The sequence below is a fragment of the Trachemys scripta genome, chromosome 10 (assembly GCF_013100865.1).
Source record: "Trachemys scripta elegans isolate TJP31775 chromosome 10, CAS_Tse_1.0, whole genome shotgun sequence".
NCBI lineage: Eukaryota > Metazoa > Chordata > Testudines > Emydidae > Trachemys > Trachemys scripta.
In genome coordinates, this window is record NC_048307.1 from 1,129,445 (window position 1) to 1,148,869 (window position 19,425).

Genomic DNA, 19,425 nt, shown 5'->3' on the forward strand with positions numbered 1-19,425 from the left:
GTCACTTCACTTTCCGTTAGAGGAAGTTCAGGCCTTTTCCAAGTGTGACACACAAGTCTTGGGGACAGGAAAAGCACAGAGCTCTTTCGCCAAGAATTCCCACACTAGTTAAATCCATGTAGGTCCAAGTAGCTATTCTGAGCATTCTGGTCTAGAAATTCTCATCTGAGTCTAGATTTAATCTCATTAATGAAAAAGGAACCAGTGCTACAGCTTAAAAATGTATTAGACACCGAAAGAAGAGGACGAGCCATTTAAAAAACTAAAATAAACAAAGACATCCTCTTTCATCCACCGTTCATACAAGTGTGTGCTGTTAACAACCTGGATGGGAGATGTGGAACATTGTGTGAATTCCCTCCCCGTGCACAGTCTAATTTTTAGTTCCTACAGAATACCATTGTGTTCCAGGCAAACAGCAGTGAAATACACATGAAAAAGCAATTAGATTTAAATCTAGTTTCCTCTTACTACCTTGCCTTTCCCTTTTCTTTACTTAGATTCTCTTCAATGTTGTAACTAATATGATTTCTGTTTAACGCAGTGTGAAATAAGAATGATTTATGGGTCTGTTAACATTATTCAGGTACCTGACGACATTTCAACCCCCAAAAAGTGCAGACTGCTAACAAAATTCTGGCATCCTGTATAATTATTTATATACCCTGCCCACGTAATCAGTGTTATTACGGCTCTTATAAAGCTTAATTTCTTTCTTTACATTGTGCGCTCCCATGCCCTGGAAGTCAAATTACACGGCTCCTCGATACAGTCCTGGTTCCCTAGTGAATATTTCAAACGTGGACGTTTTCAAATATCATTTCAATAGACCTCTGTGTTGGATTGAAATTGACGTTTCAGCACCAAGGAACTCATGCTTCAGTTTAAATAAAGACCAGTTAAATGTATTCCATCCCCACTGGGTAACGAAAGGTGCTGTGTGTTTAGGAGCCTTCTCAGAACTGACTCCAACAGGCCACACTTTTAAGGCTATAGAGTAAAAATTTTCAATAGCATCTACGTGACTTAGGTGCCAAAAGTTCCCCCGGAGCCCCTGGGATGTGGCACTTGTGAACATTTTACCAATGGCCGCTAAACCAAGCCCTGTTCGCCGGGGCTCCTGTCTCGGCAGAAACAACCTTTTGAGTTTGTGGTTTTCAAGACTCTTCATTCATTCTCAATGCTGCCCCACATACATCTTGTGCCCTCTTGTGCTTGGCTCTGCAAACCGGGGCAGCCCCCCAGCAGCTCACCCTTCCCTGCTCAGTTTTTAAAATGTAACAAGGAGACAATGAAACACAAACTCATTTTTATGCCACAGAGGGAATTGTTTATTGCTAATACAGCAAACAGAACTAATTGAATCCCCGGGGGGGGGGGGGGGAGAAGAGGAGGAAAGTATTGGTACAGTCCACCCACAGAAAGAACAAGCCAGGATCTGAATATTCATGGGCCAGGAACCTGCAAATCCTTGAATGCCAAACATCTTCAGAAATGGTTTTATTGCCACAGGCCGGGCATGCATGGGACTCAGAGAAAGCAAGCCTTGTACCGTTGCATATTTTTCAGAGTACTATTCTGAGCCAGATTCTATGGTTTATTAAGCAGCTTTGCACCTTTCTGGTAGCACAAAGCAACCTGAAAGCCAGTGTAACTGCCGGTGGTGGAGTCCCCATGTACAGAGGAATCCACAGGTGATATTAGTGTTAGTATAGCAACTCCTGTGCCATTCATGCCCCATCAACTTGTGGTCAAAGGGAACCCCAGGGATCTCCACCTGTAGGAATATCCCCTTCGTGCCACAGGCAGCATGACACACAGTAGAGCAGCCTCAAGGCTGCTCTACTTTACATTAGGGATCAGACTGTGGCCTACTGTCCCCAGGATTGGGGCGGGAGGCCGCAAAGGCAGCCTCAAACCATCTTTGCCTGTTCCGTGGGATCTGATGCTGAGCACAACGCGGCTGGACTGGAGAAGCTGGCCCTGCGAGGGATTGTGCAGTTAATCACCAAGAACTTCCAGTTTCACACATACCACCAATTAAACCTGCCACTTGCTTTTTGAACTCACTGCCATTTGTGCCCCTTCATTTCCAATGGCAACACAAATAATTAAAGTACAAGAATCCTACATTAATGTAACATTAAAGTTATTCATTAAAGCACCGACAAGTCCAGCAATGAAATGCCAACGGTCTCATGGTCAGTTCAGTGACGAAGGATCTCCAGAGTCTGCCCTATACATTTAAAAACAGAGTGATCAGTGTTGTGCCGCTGATAGCTTAGCTATTGCAATGCACTTTCACAAAGGGTGACATGACTAGGACTACAAGGTACGTGCAGCGCGGCCACCGAACGTTAATACGACAACCTGGGTTTTTTCATTTCCCCAGCTTTGAGCACTGAGAGACGCACCCTAACCTCATCCTAACGTCAGGTTTTTTATTTTAATTTCTTTGTCCCCCGGAAGAAAACAAAGGAACAATGAAAAGAACATGACTAAGTCTGAGGAGCTATTGGACTGGCCCCATTTACAAACTCCATTTGGAATCCCCAGTGTTGCTCTTGCAGGGATGAAAAGAAGAAGAGACGAAAGGGAGTCGTCAGAGTGGTAAAGTTCCCCATGGGAGAAGCTTCTTCTTGCAGAGGTTAGAAGTTCTGCACGGGGAAAGGCTCCCTGCTTCCTCACCAGCCATGAAGGGTGTGACGCAGAACCCAGCCCCTGTGCACAGACATCTACCCATGGAGAACTGTTTATATACAGCTTGGCTGAAGGTTTTCAACCAAAACAGTAGCTATGACAGTGATGTTGGTCCCGAACCTGCACAGAGTTTATTGCAGGATCCAAGTCCTAAGGGTGAAAATCACCTCTGTGCCGAAGGCCATCACCATGCCTGTCCACCTGTTAAGCACTCAAAATCATTGGCCTCCGTGCACAGGTGTGAATTTCATCCTTAGCTCCAACGTCAGTACTGAATCTCTAAACACTAGCTTAAGCTAATAGGCATATGTGCAAAACCACCTTTTAAGCACTTATCTGATTGTTATGTGAAGTAGGGGAAGGACCTAGAACCCATCCAGCAAACAAACTTAGGCACATACGTTGTCCCATTGGCAAAGTTATGCATGTGCTTCAGTGTTATGCTGTATGGGGGGCCCTAGGCCCAAGAGAGCAATACAATGTCACAGCTTTATGTTCATCCACTTCTAAGTTACAAATGAACAAATACACACCTTTAAAAGGCTCTTTCAATGGAAAAGTATTTTCTCACCATTGCAAACGGCAGAAACAGCTGCAGAAATCTTCCCTCAAACTTTCTAAACAGCCACCCCTTGGTAGATGCCCACCATGGACCATTTCAACCCAACATGAAAGGTTTTCAGAAAGTTCTGAGCATATAGAAACAAGGTTATAATGAAACACCCCGATGTAACTATACCCATGGCAAGTGATTCTTGCCATAAGGGTTGTGACAGTCTAGCAATATGTTTTATCAGCCTCAGAAAATCCAGGCTAGCTTTGAGCATTAAATCCAACCTATTCCCACCGTTATCATTAATTGTTAGAATATCTGTATTACACATTTTACATACCAAATAGATTCCAATTTCATGGTGGACTAGATCACAGAAATGCCTCTTTTAATCTTTTTAATTCTAAAGAGGTATAAAACTTTAACATTTCCTAATGGAGTGTACATTTACTCACATCTCACAATATCACTGCAATTCAGGAGCAATAAAAGTCAAACTAGCATCAGGATGATAAGCTTGCAGCTGTGGTTGCAAAGTTCACTCAGTTAACCTAGGATAGCAATAGTTTCCCTTCAATGAGTAATGATGCAGAATAATATTTAGATAAAGATAAACCCTTTTTGCATAGGAAATTGCATTATGATTTGCTGGGTCTTAGCAATTCTCAGCTAGATGTCTTCCTTTACCAATGAAGTTATTGCTTCAGGCATTTTTCCATGGTGCTTTGATTGTTTTCTTTCAGGTTTCCAGAGGATTTGGAGCGGAGTAAGGAATCTTTATTGTTCATGATGTAGGCATGTGTAGTGCATCCACAGGGACAGGTCATCTCCCCGGCCCAGCTTACTCATATGATGCAATGGCTGACATGAGTGTGGAAGGGGGATGGGAGGAGACGCACAAGCAGCAGCTGCTGTTCTGAACCCAAACCTTCCATCCCATGTGCTCTTAGCTTGCCAGGGCTGGGCGGAGTTCAGACACTGTCTGTCCGTCTCTGGCCTGGGAGGCAATCTCTCCAGGTGCAGAGCCCGTGTCTGATAACCCTCTTGGCAGTGGGGACTCTACAGTCTAGTTGCCTAGACCCTGAAACCAGTGCCAGCTCTCCCTAGTCTCCCTGGTAGCTGCTGTATGCTCCCAGAGCTCCAGGGAAGCTGTGGGCCTGCTGGTTTCCTGTTTGCCCCTGCAGGGACTACATGACAGTGCAAGCAAGTAACACACTGGCTCTGCAAAGGAATTTCCAAACACACACACACACACTTTACTCTTAGACAGCAAACAAGACACACAGATCTATGAAAAACCTGCATGCAGAACCCTACCTCAGCACCCTCACCACACCAAGAGCCCTGGGGGATTTGATCAGTGTCTTTCCAGGGGGTCCAGCAGGATTCCTCCTGCCCAGCCATGTCTGCTTCTGGCCCTGCTCTGCTCACCTTTCTCATGGCCAGTGAGAAAACCTTTTATAAGACTCTGCCCGCCCCCGCCCCAGCCAGGTGATTCTACTTGGGCACTTCATAGCCCTTGTCAGGTGATCTGTTGCTTGGTTACCAACTCGCCTAGTTAAACTGGACCAGAAGACGAAGGCAAAAGGCAGCAGTCTAGGCACAGGTGTTTGTAAAAGAGAGCTTGTCATTGGTACTGCACTCACCTGCCATATCCTCTTTCCCCTCACATTGCTCGTGGGTGTAAAAACCCCTCGAAGGGACTCTCCTGTGGTTAACGCTCTGGGAAGGAGGCAGAGAGAGGGGATGGGCACTGGACACGGCCTCTCGTATCCCACCTTGAACAACCGACCTTATTATGGAGTTTCCAGGGGTGCTAACTGCAGCATTAAAGCCTGCATCCCCCAGCTCTGTGCTTCCAACCCAAGTCGGGCTGGTGGGTGGAGGGCAGGAAGGCACAAGTGTGGCTATGAACTCAATGGCAACAGACAGAGACTCGGGTAGCTTCGTTTGCTCCATTTCTGGTACTATGCCATACAGATCTGGCCAACAAGAATGTTGCTTAGAGGCTGCACTTGATTTCTTGGCCCTTGCCATATCACTTGAATCAGGCTTACAAAAAGCTAATTCCCCTTCTGGTGTAGCAGGGGTTGGTATCCACTGGCTACCATCACATCTTTAATCCTGCATTGTTCTGACTGCCCATTTCATTCCAGGATCATGGCCTTTCACATGAACACTGTCAAACTCCTCTCTGGCTCTCAGCTCTCACTAGCAGCGGTTAAACCCACTCACTTTTTTCTTTATTTTTGTGCTTCGCGGCCCATATAAACAGCACAATGCCATCCCTTTCTTCAACCGTCACATGCTAGCAGCACCTTTGTCCCATCAGCGTGTACCGCTTACCCTGCTGAGGCCCAAAATTAGAGACAGGAGAGCAGTGATGGCAGCTGGGATTAATTTAGGTGAAACAAAGAGATGGGAAATTAGCTCGCAGGTTAGAGTGCTGACTTTGTATGCAAAAGGTAGCAGAATCAATGCCAATATTCTCTAGGGGGAAGAACCAAATGGGGATAAACTACTGGCCAATTAGAGATCTCCTCCAAAAGGAATGACTATAAAATTCACGGTTTGTAATTGGGATTAGAGCTGGAAGTGTAATTACTGTTCCGGCTAATTTACCCTTTTTCTGCACACATCATCCAGGCTGTGATTTCCTCCAACGTATACATTTTTGATTTTTAGATGATATTTTTAGTTCCTTGTGGTGATGGCAAAGTGTTCCCCGCGAATTCAGTTTCACAGCAATCTTACTTCATTGCAATTGGTCAGAATGTCACATGGCTTTGCTTTTGTTCCCTGATTGGATGAGTGCAGGATGCATACTTGACTATGTGAATCCAAAATATGGTTTCAACAAATGCTTCTGTACGTGGGTCTGAACTTCACTTCCCATGAACCCCCTGCTTGTCAGGGTGAATTACACAAACGTTCAGGGAGTGTGAGTGTAGAAAGGGCAGCGACATGGCTGAAGCAATGCTATTTACACACGTGGGAGAATAGTGATGGAACGTCAGTTGTGTTGCTTGTCCATCTCTGTGTGGGGTGGAGGTGTATGTGGGTCCAAAACATCAGAGAGTTGTGAATTCTGGCTCTTGGCCTAAAGAGCCCAAGGCCTTTATTCAGTCATAACAGAACGGGCCAAATCCTGCTCCAGAGTGGCTCCATGGATGCAACTAAAAGCAAATTTTGGCTCAAGATGTGTTCCAACGATTTTCCTAATGAACACACCACCTGGCAGTTACTGCTTTTATCCAACGTCCTGTGCTGCTTCACACGTTCTCGAATGTAGCTTCAAGCTCTTTGCCGATTCGTCTTTCCCATAAGCCTCCTTTACTGAGTTTCTCTCAAGCACTGATTCAATTTGGAGCTGACCGACTCCAGCTGGGGCCTGAGCTAGGTATACCTAGCAGGACATTTTGGGAAGAACTTAGCTGTAAAAACCACGCTGAATTTTACATCCACCCCAGGCATTTTGGGCCTGTTTATATTGCAAAATAAATTCTTTCAAGTTACTGTACTTCACAGGAGAGTTTGTCAAGGTAAATGCCATCATTTACATAAAATGTCACTAGCGATTGTAACTATTAAAGCAATAAAGAGCAAGTTTATGATGCTTGGATGTACAATCTGACAGGGAGAAAAACAGCAAATCTTGCAACATTTACTAACTGGTGTGGAGATTTTGGGGGAAAAAATTGGAGATTTACAAAAATAGATATTTTTCATAAGCATGATTTTTTTCCACAGCCTTCAAACACTTTGCTTTTTAAATACTCTTTCAGCATTGAAATGGCGACTAACTAAATGCAACTGCAGAGCAGAGACCTGGCCGGGAATAAAACACCCAATGAATGTTGTGTTCACAAGCGGCAGTTGGTTTTGGAATCTCGATTGCAGTAATTAACAAGGTTTGCCTAAGAGTGCCGCCTTCTTGCTGCCAACAAGGAGAGTCTCACTCGGAGTAATTAGTGAGTTTCCAAACTCCAACGTGCTCAAGGGCCTTCCGGCAGCTGGGAAAAGGGAAGATGAACTGCAGGTAGCCATACCACAGCCAGCGCCACACTGGAGACCACGGATCAGGAGTCCCAGCTAGGGAATCCAATTGCCTATATGTTCCCCTCATGCCAGTGATTCCCCTTGGCTTCAGTGGGTGTAGACTCCTAGGGCTGAAACTGGCCTTAGAAAAATCCAGAGACTTGGTTCTCTAAAGGAAACAATGTTTTCTGGCCACATTAAAAGCTCCGGGATAGCCCCCTAATGTTGACATTAAGGCATTTTCTCAATATGTCAACCAATGGTTTATATTGACACGGTGCCAAGCGTATGCTGGGCCCTTCACAGCGAAATCAAATGACGAGGTCTCTGCCCCAAAGCGGTTACAGGTTAAGGCCTGATCCTGCAAAGACTGAGGCTGAACTTTCCGCATGTGAATTCAATAGGGAAGTGAGACATCGGTGTAAATCTTTGCAGAATTGAGGGTTCAAGGTTTAATCCCGCAAATACTTATTCACATGAACAACCCTTACTCAGCCAAGTGGCCTCACTGACTACAATGGGAGCAACTCCCATGTGTCAGAACGACTTGTGTGTGTGAGGACTAGGTCATAGGCATGATCCTGCCAAGTGCGGAGTGCCCTCAGCTCCCACGGAAGTTAACGGGTATGCCGCATCTTGCAGGATTGAACCCTATATCCTCAATCTAAACAACAATAATTTTCCCCTTGGATGAAGACATTCAGATAGCCTGTGATTTACAATAAAACTTTGAAAAGGGGCTGAAAAGCAATTTAAACAGATTCCAATGCTAAATAATCCTTGGGGAGGAAACGAATAAAATGGACTGCTAGCTATGTATATGCCACACTGAAATTACGATATCCACACTTAATGCTTTGGAAAGTTTGATATTGTATGTTCCTTACTTGAACTCAGTGCTAAATTCTCAGCCATTCATTCACACTCTTACCCTTCTCAATTCATTGAAACCACTTCAAGCAAAAAACATTTGAAAGAAATTACTTCAGAGTGTTACACCGTGAGCAGTGAGAAATGTCCCACATGAGCCTGGCCGGCCCCAAAAGCAATACAATTTCTGCTGAAGTGCATGATATAATAACTCAGGGAAAAGAAATCCCCATGACAACAGGAGGAAAAAGAGATCCATGAAAAGCAGAGGATTCAAACTGCTCTCAATAGAAGGTGTCACCAATCCGTGGTGGAATTTTCACTTTGAAAAGCAAAAGCCTTTGCTCTTAACTTTCTTTGTAAACCTGTTGTTCCTCCCTTCCCTAGACCACAGTTTTTACAAAGCAGAACATGCCTCACTAAATCAATACATGAATAGGGGTCAAACGCATCATTTAAACCCAGAAATGTAACCAGCTGATTCTTTTCCACCGTGTTTTCCAAAGGGGCTCAGTCCTATTTCTGGGTTTCCTGTTGTGCCCTTTGCTGCAGCCGCTGCATGGCCGGTGTGAAACGGCAGTCACACAAAGCTCACTGGGCAAACTTCGATCGTAGAAATGACAAATCGTTAGAAGCAAAGCACTGTGGAATTTCCTCTGTGGATTACTGAGACCAATGCTCCGAAGCTTCATTGTTCCCACATACGTATATTGATGTGTAAATCGTCCCAGGCCTGGCAGTGTGGCGCTGGCCCCCATCTGGCAAAAAGGTGTTAGAAGAAACACAACTTGACCTTTTGGTGGTTGTTATTTATCTTCCAACTTGTAACTCCATCATACCCTGTTTAAGGACGGCTTTGGGACAGTCATAATCCCAACAGAAGGGACTTCAGTTTGACAGAGCAGGGGGGACCTCGCACTCAGACCTATATCTGCTTGTGCTCATTGGAAGCGTTGCTAATAGAGCTCTGACCTGGATAATCAGGGGGTCGTGGGGGAAGGATGACTGCCCCAGTGATCGGGTACAGGAGCAGAGATGGGGCAGGCATAGCCCCCTGAACAGGTAATCAGTCAGAAAGCAAAGAATAAATGCTTAATTGGGGAAATCTTTAGTTGCTCCTGTTTGTGGTCTCTTACAGATAGCCGAGATCATGACCATGACCATGACCCCGCAAGCCCATGCACAGCACCCAGCGGGGAGCACAAGGTTCTCGTGTTGCCATGTGAGTGTGAATAGAGTCTACGTGTGGGGAGAAGCACCAGGCTTCATCCTCCACTCTGAGTGCAGGAGGTCTCAAGCCCCATGCTTCTGCTCCTTCCCTTTCCAGAGTGCAGGGCACAAGGAGCCTGGACGAGCAGTGGGTGTGGCTGAGGAGGTGGGGGCGTGACCTCCGTCATGCTGAGGAGGCGCATAACTCTGAGCTCACTGAGGTCTGGTTCCTCTTAGGAGGCCGGGAGGGACTCTGTGCACCGGGGCCCCCCAAGGCCCTTTCAGCAGCAAACAATAAATCTAAAAGGGGGCAGGAGGAGCAGCTTGGCGCTAGCGCTGGCCTTCCAGCAGGAATGGGTGTTCCCGCATCGCTTGCCCTGCGAGCACGCTGCCCCTTGCCCTACGCACGCTGCCCCTTGCTCTATGCACGCTGCCCCTTGCCCTACGTACGCTGCCCCTTGCTCTGCGAGCACACTGCCCCTTGCCCTGCGAGCACGCTGCCCTTTGCTCTACGCACGCTGCCCCTTGCCCTGTGAGCACACTGCCCCTTGCCCTGTGAGCACGCTGCCCTTTGCTCTACGCACGCTGCCCCTTGCCCTGTGAGCACACTGCCCCTTGCCCTACGCACGCTGCCCCTTGCTCTATGCACGCTGCCCCTTGCCCTACGTACGCTGCCCCTTGCCCTGTGAGCACGCTGCCCTTTGCTCTACGCACGCTGCCCCTTGCCCTGTGAGCACACTGCCCCTTGCCCTACGCACGCTGCCCCTTGCCCTGCGAGCACGCTGCCCCTTGCCCTACGCACGCTGCCCCTTGCTCTATGCACGCTGCCCCTTGCCCTACGTACGCTGCCCCTTGCCCTGCGCACACTGCCCTTTGCTCTACATACGCTCCCCTTGCCCTGCGAGCACGCTCCCCTTTGCTCTACATACGCTCCCCTTGCCCTGCGAGCACACTGCCCTTTGCTCTACATACGCTCCCCTTGCCCTGCGAGCACGCTCCCCTTTGCTCTACATACACTCCCCTTGCCCTGCGAGCACGCTGCCCCTTGCTCTACATACGCTCCCCTTGCCCTGCGAGCACGCTCCCCTTTGCTCTACATACGCTCCCCTTGCCCTGCGAGCACGCTGCCCTTTGCTCTACATACGCTCCCCTTGCCCTGCGAGCACGCTCCCCTTTGCTCTACATACACTCCCCTTGCCCTGCGAGCACGCTGCCCCTTGCTCTACATACGCTCCCCTTGCCCTGCGAGCACGCTGCCCCTTGCTGTGCAGGGCTGAGCTCAGTGTCTGCGGCCGGCGTGGGGATGCTGAGCGCTAGGTGCTGCTCTGTGGCCATTAGGCCATATGACATTGAAGCGAAGCCTGATGTCTCCCTACATCCCTCTACCTGAAACAAAACAGAAAGGCTAAGAGAAGCCAGGTACCATCTTTGGGAAATGTAGCTCTCCTGGCCTAAGACCTGGGCCAGACCTGTCTGCACCGGCGTAGAGTCACCTAATAGCTCTTGGTTTGGGAGCAGATCCAGCCCCCAGCTGAAGAGGCTAACGGAGCCTGTGAGAGACCTTTACTCATCCCCGCCCCCAACCTCTCAGCAGGGCAAGAATAGGGAATTCCAGGCACCTTGCCAAGGGCAGAGTCTGGCCCTTGGCATGCAGAGTACAGGCCCAATCAAAAGAGCATTGACGTCTATTACAGTCCTTCTGTCAATTTTCGTGAGAACTGGCTACAGAACTAAGTGGGGTGTATACATATACATGCATCTCTGCCTTGCACAGGAATGCACAAGAGAAATATGCATCTGAAATAACAGTAGGCTCATTCTTTTCCCCCCGTGAGAAACAGCACTGATATTATCCCAGAATTATTTGCAGGTGCAAAATTGTGCCTCAACATTAGAGGCTACCACGGAAAATCAGGTCCTAAATGTTTAAGGAGAAATGAGAGGTGACAGTCTTGAAATGGCCAATGTTAAAATGGGGCACGGGTGTGTATAATTTTAAATTCATAGCCCAGGGTAATCCCAACACAGTGTAAGGGGGGGCAGCTGAGTCACTGCATTTCAGCCAAAGCCAACTCACAGCAGGACCTGGAAAAATCAATCCCCCGTCCCTAAAGGATCAGAAGTGCTGAGAATACGGTATACACGGGAAAGGCCTTTCACAGAGAAATACAGTAGTTACAAAGTACCAGCAGTCTCTCACATCATTAGAAGAAAAGCCCCATCTATCTATCCACCCTATAGTGCCCCTCAGCGCTGAATGTCAGCCCTAGTGGCGGTGATTTTATTTTCTGAATATTCTGACACGGAATAGAGGGGTATAAATATTACACAGCAGCACAGCAGTGAGATTCAAACAGCACAGGATTAACACTGAGGTGACCAAAGGCTATTGCTATCTGATGGCTGTTCGGGGCCCAATGTGAAATGAGTCCATGGTCTCAGTCCAGGGTCTTTAGCCTTCCTTGCCCCTACCCTCACTTCCCCTGCTGGCAGTCTGAGCAGAGAGGCCCAAGAGACGCATGGCCATGGAAACCAATCTACCTGAAAGGTAATTCATGCTGTTCAATCTGCGTGGATACAAATCGCAGGTCACAGGAGTACAAACATTGTACGAGTGTGAAGTACAGACCACTGGCCTCTCCATCAACACAGCCAGGGATGGGGAACACAGAATGGTAGCAACAGCAGGGAGGCAACAAAACCTGTTCAAACGACAATAGTGCACGACAGTCGCTACCCAAAGATGCACTAGTGCAGGGGTAATCCATTCTTTTTTGTCAAGATCCAAATTCCTTGGTCAAGGTATAGATAAGGTCCACACTCCAGAGCAACATCTTTTCACACCGCAATCACAATAATGATAATAATCAGTAAATAAAAAAGGGTCTGGTGGTCCGGATTTGGCCCATGGTCCACCCGTTGTCTATCCCTGCACTAGTGTAGTGGCCACAGGGGTGTGATTTAAAGAATCAGTTTCTCAATCCCAGTGCAATTGCTTCTTGGACCAACTGGTTCAGAAACAGATATTTCCTGAAGCAGCTTCTTGTATTATTCAGGACAAGGATCCCCGATTTATTGGTGTTATTAATTATTTATATGACTGTAGCATCTGGGGGCTTTATTGTGCTGGGCATGTTACAACCACATTAGACAGGCCCTAGCCGAACAATTTGACAGCCTAGAAAGACAAGACAGACAAGGAACGTGCATTTCACCTTCCCCAGGAACGTAGGCCCGTTGGGGCACGTGCGAAAAATTAAGCCTAAAGGATTGAGGCATAAGAGGGAATGAGCCATGAAGTAAAAGCAAGGTTATAATTATGAAGACACCATAGCAGTTCCTTAGTTAAAGTTGCATTGAGAGTTTCACTAAAAGGATGAAAGGTCTTCATTATGAATGAAGAATATAAATTTATCATATCCTCCCCATACTTACAGCACTTACTCTTAACAGTACCAAATGAATTTTCTGAGAATTTACCAGTAAATCTGTTAGTTATAATCATTTTAAAATGTCTCCATTTTGATTTTTATGAGTCTAACCTTTTTTTGGATCCCTCTAGCAAATTAATTCCTGAAGTTTGAGATCTGAAAATTCACTGATTTATAGATTATTTGAAAATCTAAGACACAGGAAACATGCCCTGGTTATTAATGTGAAAATATTGGATTTAATACTGCTAGTCATAAATGCTGTATTTACGTTATGAGGCCTGTCATATTTTGTTACAAATGGTGCATTTGTTATCCAATGGATGCTACAGACTCTAAACTTTCATTTAAAAATGTTTCTGGCCTTTTCAGATGCCAAGATAACCTTGAAAGCGTGAAGCTTCCTGAACCTCCAAGCAGCTGAAACAATAGCTCTGAGATCCATGAACTGTCCCACCCTTCTCAGTGAGCTCCTGTGATACCTAAAGTTGACAATTTAAATGCCAGCATGATTAACTATTTCTTTGCTGATCACACCTCACTAATGTACTTAATGCACTCCCAGACCAGGGGCGGCTCCAGGCACCAGCACAGCAAGCGCAGACCTGGGGCAGCAAGCGCGGGGAGCGGCCTGCCGGTCGCTGTGAGGGTGGCAGTCAGGCTGCCTTCGGCGGCATGCCTGCGGGAGGTCCGCCCGTCCCGTGGATTCGGCGGCGGGGACGCTGAAGGCACAGCACCGGCGGACCTCCCGCAGGTATGCCACCGAATCCGCGTGGCCAGCGGACCGCCCGCAGGCACGCCGCCGAAAGCCGCCTGACTGCCATGCTTGGGGCGGCAAAAACCATAGAGCCGCCCCTGTCCCAGACAGTGACAGTGCCCCACATGCCCTCAGCCCAAGTCCCCAAACCTGCTTCCATGGGACAAGTCCTACAATGCAGGAACAGGCTGCAGGTGCCGCGTGCTGAAAGCCGATCTCATCATTTTATTTGATGCTGTTTCTACATTAACCTCTAAATGAGCAGCACAGGGGCTAGTGTGCTAACTGTGTCATTCCGCTAGTATTTCATCCACGTTTCAATTGAAATGAAGCTGCAACAGAGTGCCAGAGATTTCGGAGACTTCGCCATAGAATCCAGGTCCAGCGTCTTCTGGAGTACGCGGGGTTTTGCCAAAGGGTTTCATAGTAGATGACAAATGTTTAAAGAATACAAGTTTTGGCATCTAACACTGCAAGATGACAGGTGTATCCCAGCTCCAGAAATGACTGTGGGTCCATCCTCGCTGCAGAGTTAAACCAGGCTATTAGGTGGGGTTGGCCTTATTCTGGCTCTCATTCACACCCACGCCTCAGCTTTACCCGGGCTAGCTGGCCCGTCCTGGGGTCTAGGCTAACGCATGAACATGGCTTACCTTTGGGCTGGCAACCTGCCCACTTTGCAGTGAGGATTCAGGTTAAGCCACTCATGTGCTGACAGTCCTCCGATGCCTTCTCACAATTCCCCCGTGTGCCCAGAAGGACAGACAAGTTCTCCCACAATTCACTAGGAAAGAATCACAGAGCATCACATCATGCTGCAGCACTACGAGCCCCCAGAAGTTCCAGTGCTAACATGGATGAGCACAGCAACTGTGTGGACGCAGTCGAGTCCGGATTTGCAGTGTGGCAGCTCACACCCTGACTAGGGCAACCCCCGTACTCAGCCCCGAGTGCTGGACACCCAAGTTAATTCTGCAGTGAAAGACATTCCCCTGTGTTGACTGTGGGAAAGTCTTGGATTATAAAAGCACCGAGTACTGACTAAAAATCCATGGCAATTCATATTTAGGATTATAGAAAGATCATGTGATCTAGAAGGGTAAGAAAGGAATGAAGAGGCATCAGTTAATTTCCACTTTGATGGAAATGAAGACCTCATGACCTTTGACAAACCTCACAATGATTCACTGTGGAGCAAATCATTTTGGCATTGTAGAAGGGATGCAGTTAGTTCTCTTTATCATGAAGGATAATATCTACTGTTAAGTACCAATGTCTCCGATAAAAGAAAGAGGTGAAACTGAGAACATGCAAAAGACATATATGCCAGAAAGAAATATCACTGGATTGTTAAGAAAAAGAGAGGCTAAAAATAGATAATGCTTCCCACAAACCCTTAAATACAACTTTTAATAGCATTCAAAATATATCCTACAGTTAGAAAAAAGAAAATCTAGGAAATTCAGCAACAGTTAACTTACACCGAAGGCTATAAATGGAATTGAAGGGAAGATGTACCACTGAACAAATCCCTCAAACAACCCAACACTAAAAAGTGTATGGAATCACCAAATCGGACACCTTAATCCTGAACAACCCCATGCAGCCTTAACGCCACCTTAAACATAATACATCAGTACACACGTAGGAAGATTTCAATTCTGTAATTTCCACATAAACTGTAACCCTGGCTTTTGAACTCTCACAATCAGCACAGATCACCCATTCACATAGCTTTTCCTAAACCTTACAGAAAACAGAAGACTCTAGAGAACCGGTGTAACCGATTCCCTACCTAAAGTGTATTTTGCACTAACTTCAGCTTCTGGAGCGTCATAAGATATAATCTCATGTAGAGTGTATTATAGTAGTCAAACTCAAGGAGACAAAGGCATGACCAACTGTAGCAAGATACACAGCCAAAAGAAATAGCTAAGTATTATTATCCCCATTTTACAGATTAGGAAGCTGAGGTATGGGGAAGTTAAAAGGGAACTGGCTCTAGGCCATGTTGGCAGAGTTTGGAGTAGAACATAAAGTTACTGTTTCCTAGGACAGTACAGTAATCACCAAAACAAACTTTCAACAATGAATGATGCAGAGAAGGCCAGTAAAGTGGCCCCATTTTCCACCCCGTGACACTAGAAAATAATAATTTGATAGTATTAAAAGGCAACAGTTTTAAAATGGACAAAAGGAAGCCACATGTTACCAAATGTGTAAGTATCCCGTGGAACTCACTGCCAGAAGACATTAATGCAAGTAATTCAAGAAGGTTAAAAACAGACATTTATGTGAATATGAATAACATCTGCAATTTCTCTAGCTAGGATACAATTGCAAAGACTCTCAACCTTCATGATGCAGGACAGAAGCTACCCATCGGCTAGGATCAGGAAGAAATCCCCTTCATGTGTCAAAAATGGGGATTTAGGGCTTACTCTGAGGCACTAAGGATAGCTACTATATGTGTCTCCTTGCTGTCTTCCAATATGGCAATTCCAGCTCAGGATTGAGACGAAGATCTGCTCACTGCTTGCGCTGTGGCTGCTGGTCGGGTAACCAGTAGATTTCAGTGCCCACTAGGGTGCCTAGATGTCCCGGTTTTATAGGAACAGTCCCGATTTTTGGGACTTTTTCTTATATAAGCTCCTATTATCCCCCTCCCCCCTCCCGATTTTTCACACTTGCTGTCTGGTCACCCTAGTGCCCACAGCTGTTGAGTCCAACACCATTCACCAGCACTAAAAATCAGCTTAAATAAACCTACGAGAGCAACACCACATAGCTACAAGAATGACAAAAAGATCCGAATACTGTTCTGCAGATGCATACCTGTTTGTGCCTTTCGCTCCAAGGGAAAGCTACGCTCACTCCCTGGCCCTTTTCTCCCAGCTTTACTTTCAAGATGAAAACACAGCTGCTTGGCATATTCAGTGCTTGATCTTCTTCCGCCTATTTTGAACAAAACCAAACCTCTCTACACCCCTATCTTTAGCTTCTTTCATCGAGTTTCTAAACTTGGTCTTTAAAGAAAAGCTTTCCTGGGTGACAATTAGGTAAAATAGGATGTTGGCTGTTTGAAATAAAGTGTGCACAAATAAAATCACTTGAGCCAGTCCTCCTCATGTCCAGATGTTGATGCAACACACATAGCCTTTGACAGCACATAACAAACAAGCTCTCATACAAGTACTCTCTGATTGCTGGTCTCCACTTCACTGGAGTTCCTCAGGGAATCGCTGGGCATCATAATAAAGCCAAGCAAATGCCACAGCAAATAAGTATTATTGCAAACACTTTGCTTCCAAAATTTCTGAGGAAACCTGCCTGAAGATGATCACATCTAAGTTAGTGTTGACATGAAAACCTCACACTTTATTTTTATTTAAAAAAAAAAACAGCTAATTCAAACAGTTGTTAACTTTTTGCCTCTGAAACTGAAAATGTTCCTCATTCTTTCCAGCTGTTTAGTCAACTACCCTACTGAGTGAAATAAAAAGCCAGGACCTCGATGTTTTAATCATGATTATTTCCTATTTGGAAAGCAACAAGCACAGTGCGAGTGCTGCCAGAAGCTAAAAAATAATATCATCAATAATTTTCAAGTTAAATTAATGATTTGTATTTTCAAGTTTTGAGATAAATATTTCAAAACAGTGAACATCACAATTAGTTTGATATGTTGAAACGGCAAAGAACCCTACTGATGAATTCAGCCTGTTTTCATATATTGGAACAGGTTAAAAGGAGTCTACGTTCAAAGTTTTAAATGTGTTAGATCAAACGGCAATACCAAGAGTAATTCATACACAGAGCTCAGACTAATCAATTCAAAAACTTCTAGCAGATGGAACTTGTTGCATAAAAGGAATAAATCTCCATTTGGGAAGTAAATTCAGGATGCTGTGGCTTGTATGAGGAAAGAATCCTTGTTTATTTATTGTCACTTTAAAACTGCAGCTATCACCTGGGCTTGCAGGCTTGTTTATTTCTGTAATTATTAACTACTGAACAGTCGAGATTTGTATATTGCAAGTGCAGCTACCCGGAGCAATCTGTTCAAATCTTCTGTGTGCTGGGAGCTGCATAAAATGCATTTTTTTATCTATTTCTGGCATCTCCATCAGAACCCTGTATTTTAAATAGTATAATAGCCAGTAACATTAATGATACAGTTATTTTGCCTGCATTTAAATCTGTTATTGCACAATTTGTCTCCACACCAGGCACTAGCTGCTCTGGGGCCTCATCTGTCCCCTATATATTGTTTTGATGTGCTTAATCAATCCCAAGGTGCCTGCAGTTGAAAGCGGAGGGCATGGCTGGGATTCACACAGATCCTGGAGACAGTACCTTGCTCAGGTAAGCTGCCAGGTAGGAGATGGGCAGTAAATAAGTAAGCAATAGACTCAATGTGAGAACTTCTGCACAGAGGGTGGGGGGGTTCGATTTTAAATACACAGAAACCTGCAGGGTGAGCCACACACACACACCAGACACAAACCCACAAAAGCAAGGCAATGGCAAGTCAAGCCACTAACAACTCACACTCTCTTCTCCTCAGCCCTGGGCACAATCGTTACTAATACCCCGCCCCAGGCTCTGTCCCTGAGGACTGGGCTGGGGCTGCCTCGCACCGCTACAGCCCCTGGTACCCAGCACAGCAGCCAAGCGCCCCTCAGGCCCCAAGGCACAGCCCGCCCCCCGAGGGGCAGGAGGCCAGAGCCTCCAGAGGGTGGCATGGGGCGAAGGGAATTTGCCACCTGCTCCCAGGGCGGAGCCGATGGTGCCTTAGGGGAGCGGGAAGGAGCCGGAGAGGGTCCCGAGGGGAGGGCTACAGGCAGCGCAGTGGAGCCAACCTGCCCGGGGGCTCTCTCCAAACAGGCCAGGGAGAGCCCGGGCCCAGCCCTTCCAGCCAGGAGCGCTCCCCCCCGGCTACAGGCCCGGCTCCTTCCCGCTTGGGGGGCGCAGGCTGCCCGCTATTGGCCCCGCGCAGGTGTCTCTGCCCCCGGCCGCCCCGCCCGGCGCTCACCTGTACCACTCCAGCCCCTTCTCGTAGTTCCTGTCGAAGAAGTGGGGCTCGACCCCCACGGCGCGCACGTCGGGGTGCGCCCGGATGGCCTCCAGCAGCGCCCGGGTGCCCCCCTTCTTCACGCCGATGATCAGGGCTTGCGGCAGCCGCTTCTCGCCGTAGTCCGGCGTGGTGCTGCCCGCCCGGCTCAGCTCCTCGTCCGTGGTGCTGGATTCCTGCGGGTCCCTCTCGAAGGCGCCGCTCTGCGTCGCGATCACCTCGCCGGGGGCCAGCGCAGTCCGGAGCCAGGCGGCCGCCGACACTCCCGGGCGGCTGGCGTTGCTGGCCCGAGTGGGGGGCGCGGGGGTGGCCGAGGAGCCGCGCAGGCCGGCGGGGGAGCGCAGGGCGCTGGGAGCCGGGGAGCCGCGCAGGGCGCTGGGAGCCGGGAAGCCGCGCAGGCCGGCGGGGGAGCGCAGGGCGCCCGGGCCGGTGCCCCCCATCAGGCTGTAGCACAGGTAGGTGAGGCACAGCGAGAGGCTGCACATGCAGAGCAGCTTTCGAGCGGGAGGCCCCTTAGAGCCGCGCCCGCCCTGCGCCCCAGGCTGGGCGGGGGGGGGCATGACTGCTCCCCGCTCCTAGCCCCGCGCACCGGGCGCACATGGTGTCAGCCGCCGCCCGGCAGCCCCGTGTGCATGGGGCGCCGCTGCCCTCCCGCCCCGCAGCCGCCGGGGGGGAGCCCCGCATGGCACAGTCAGCGCGGAGCCCCGCAGCCCCCGCGGTGCAGCCGCCTCCAGCCGGCCGGGCGCATGGGGACCGGCTCCGGGCGCATGGGGACCGGCTCCGCGGCGCGCCC

General features: G+C 47.9%; 1 protein-coding gene across 1 annotated transcript in view; it reads right to left on the minus strand.

Moving 5' to 3' along the window:
* The window catches only part of HS3ST4 (heparan sulfate-glucosamine 3-sulfotransferase 4), a 108,960-nt gene extending 89,768 nt beyond the window's left edge, over positions 1-19,192 (minus strand). Inside the window, exon 1 of the mRNA XM_034783611.1 lies at positions 18,594-19,192. Coding sequence (XP_034639502.1) covers positions 18,594-19,192 — 599 coding nt within the window. The remainder of the gene's footprint in view (positions 1-18,593) is intronic.
* Between the last annotated feature and the right edge of the window lie 233 nt (positions 19,193-19,425).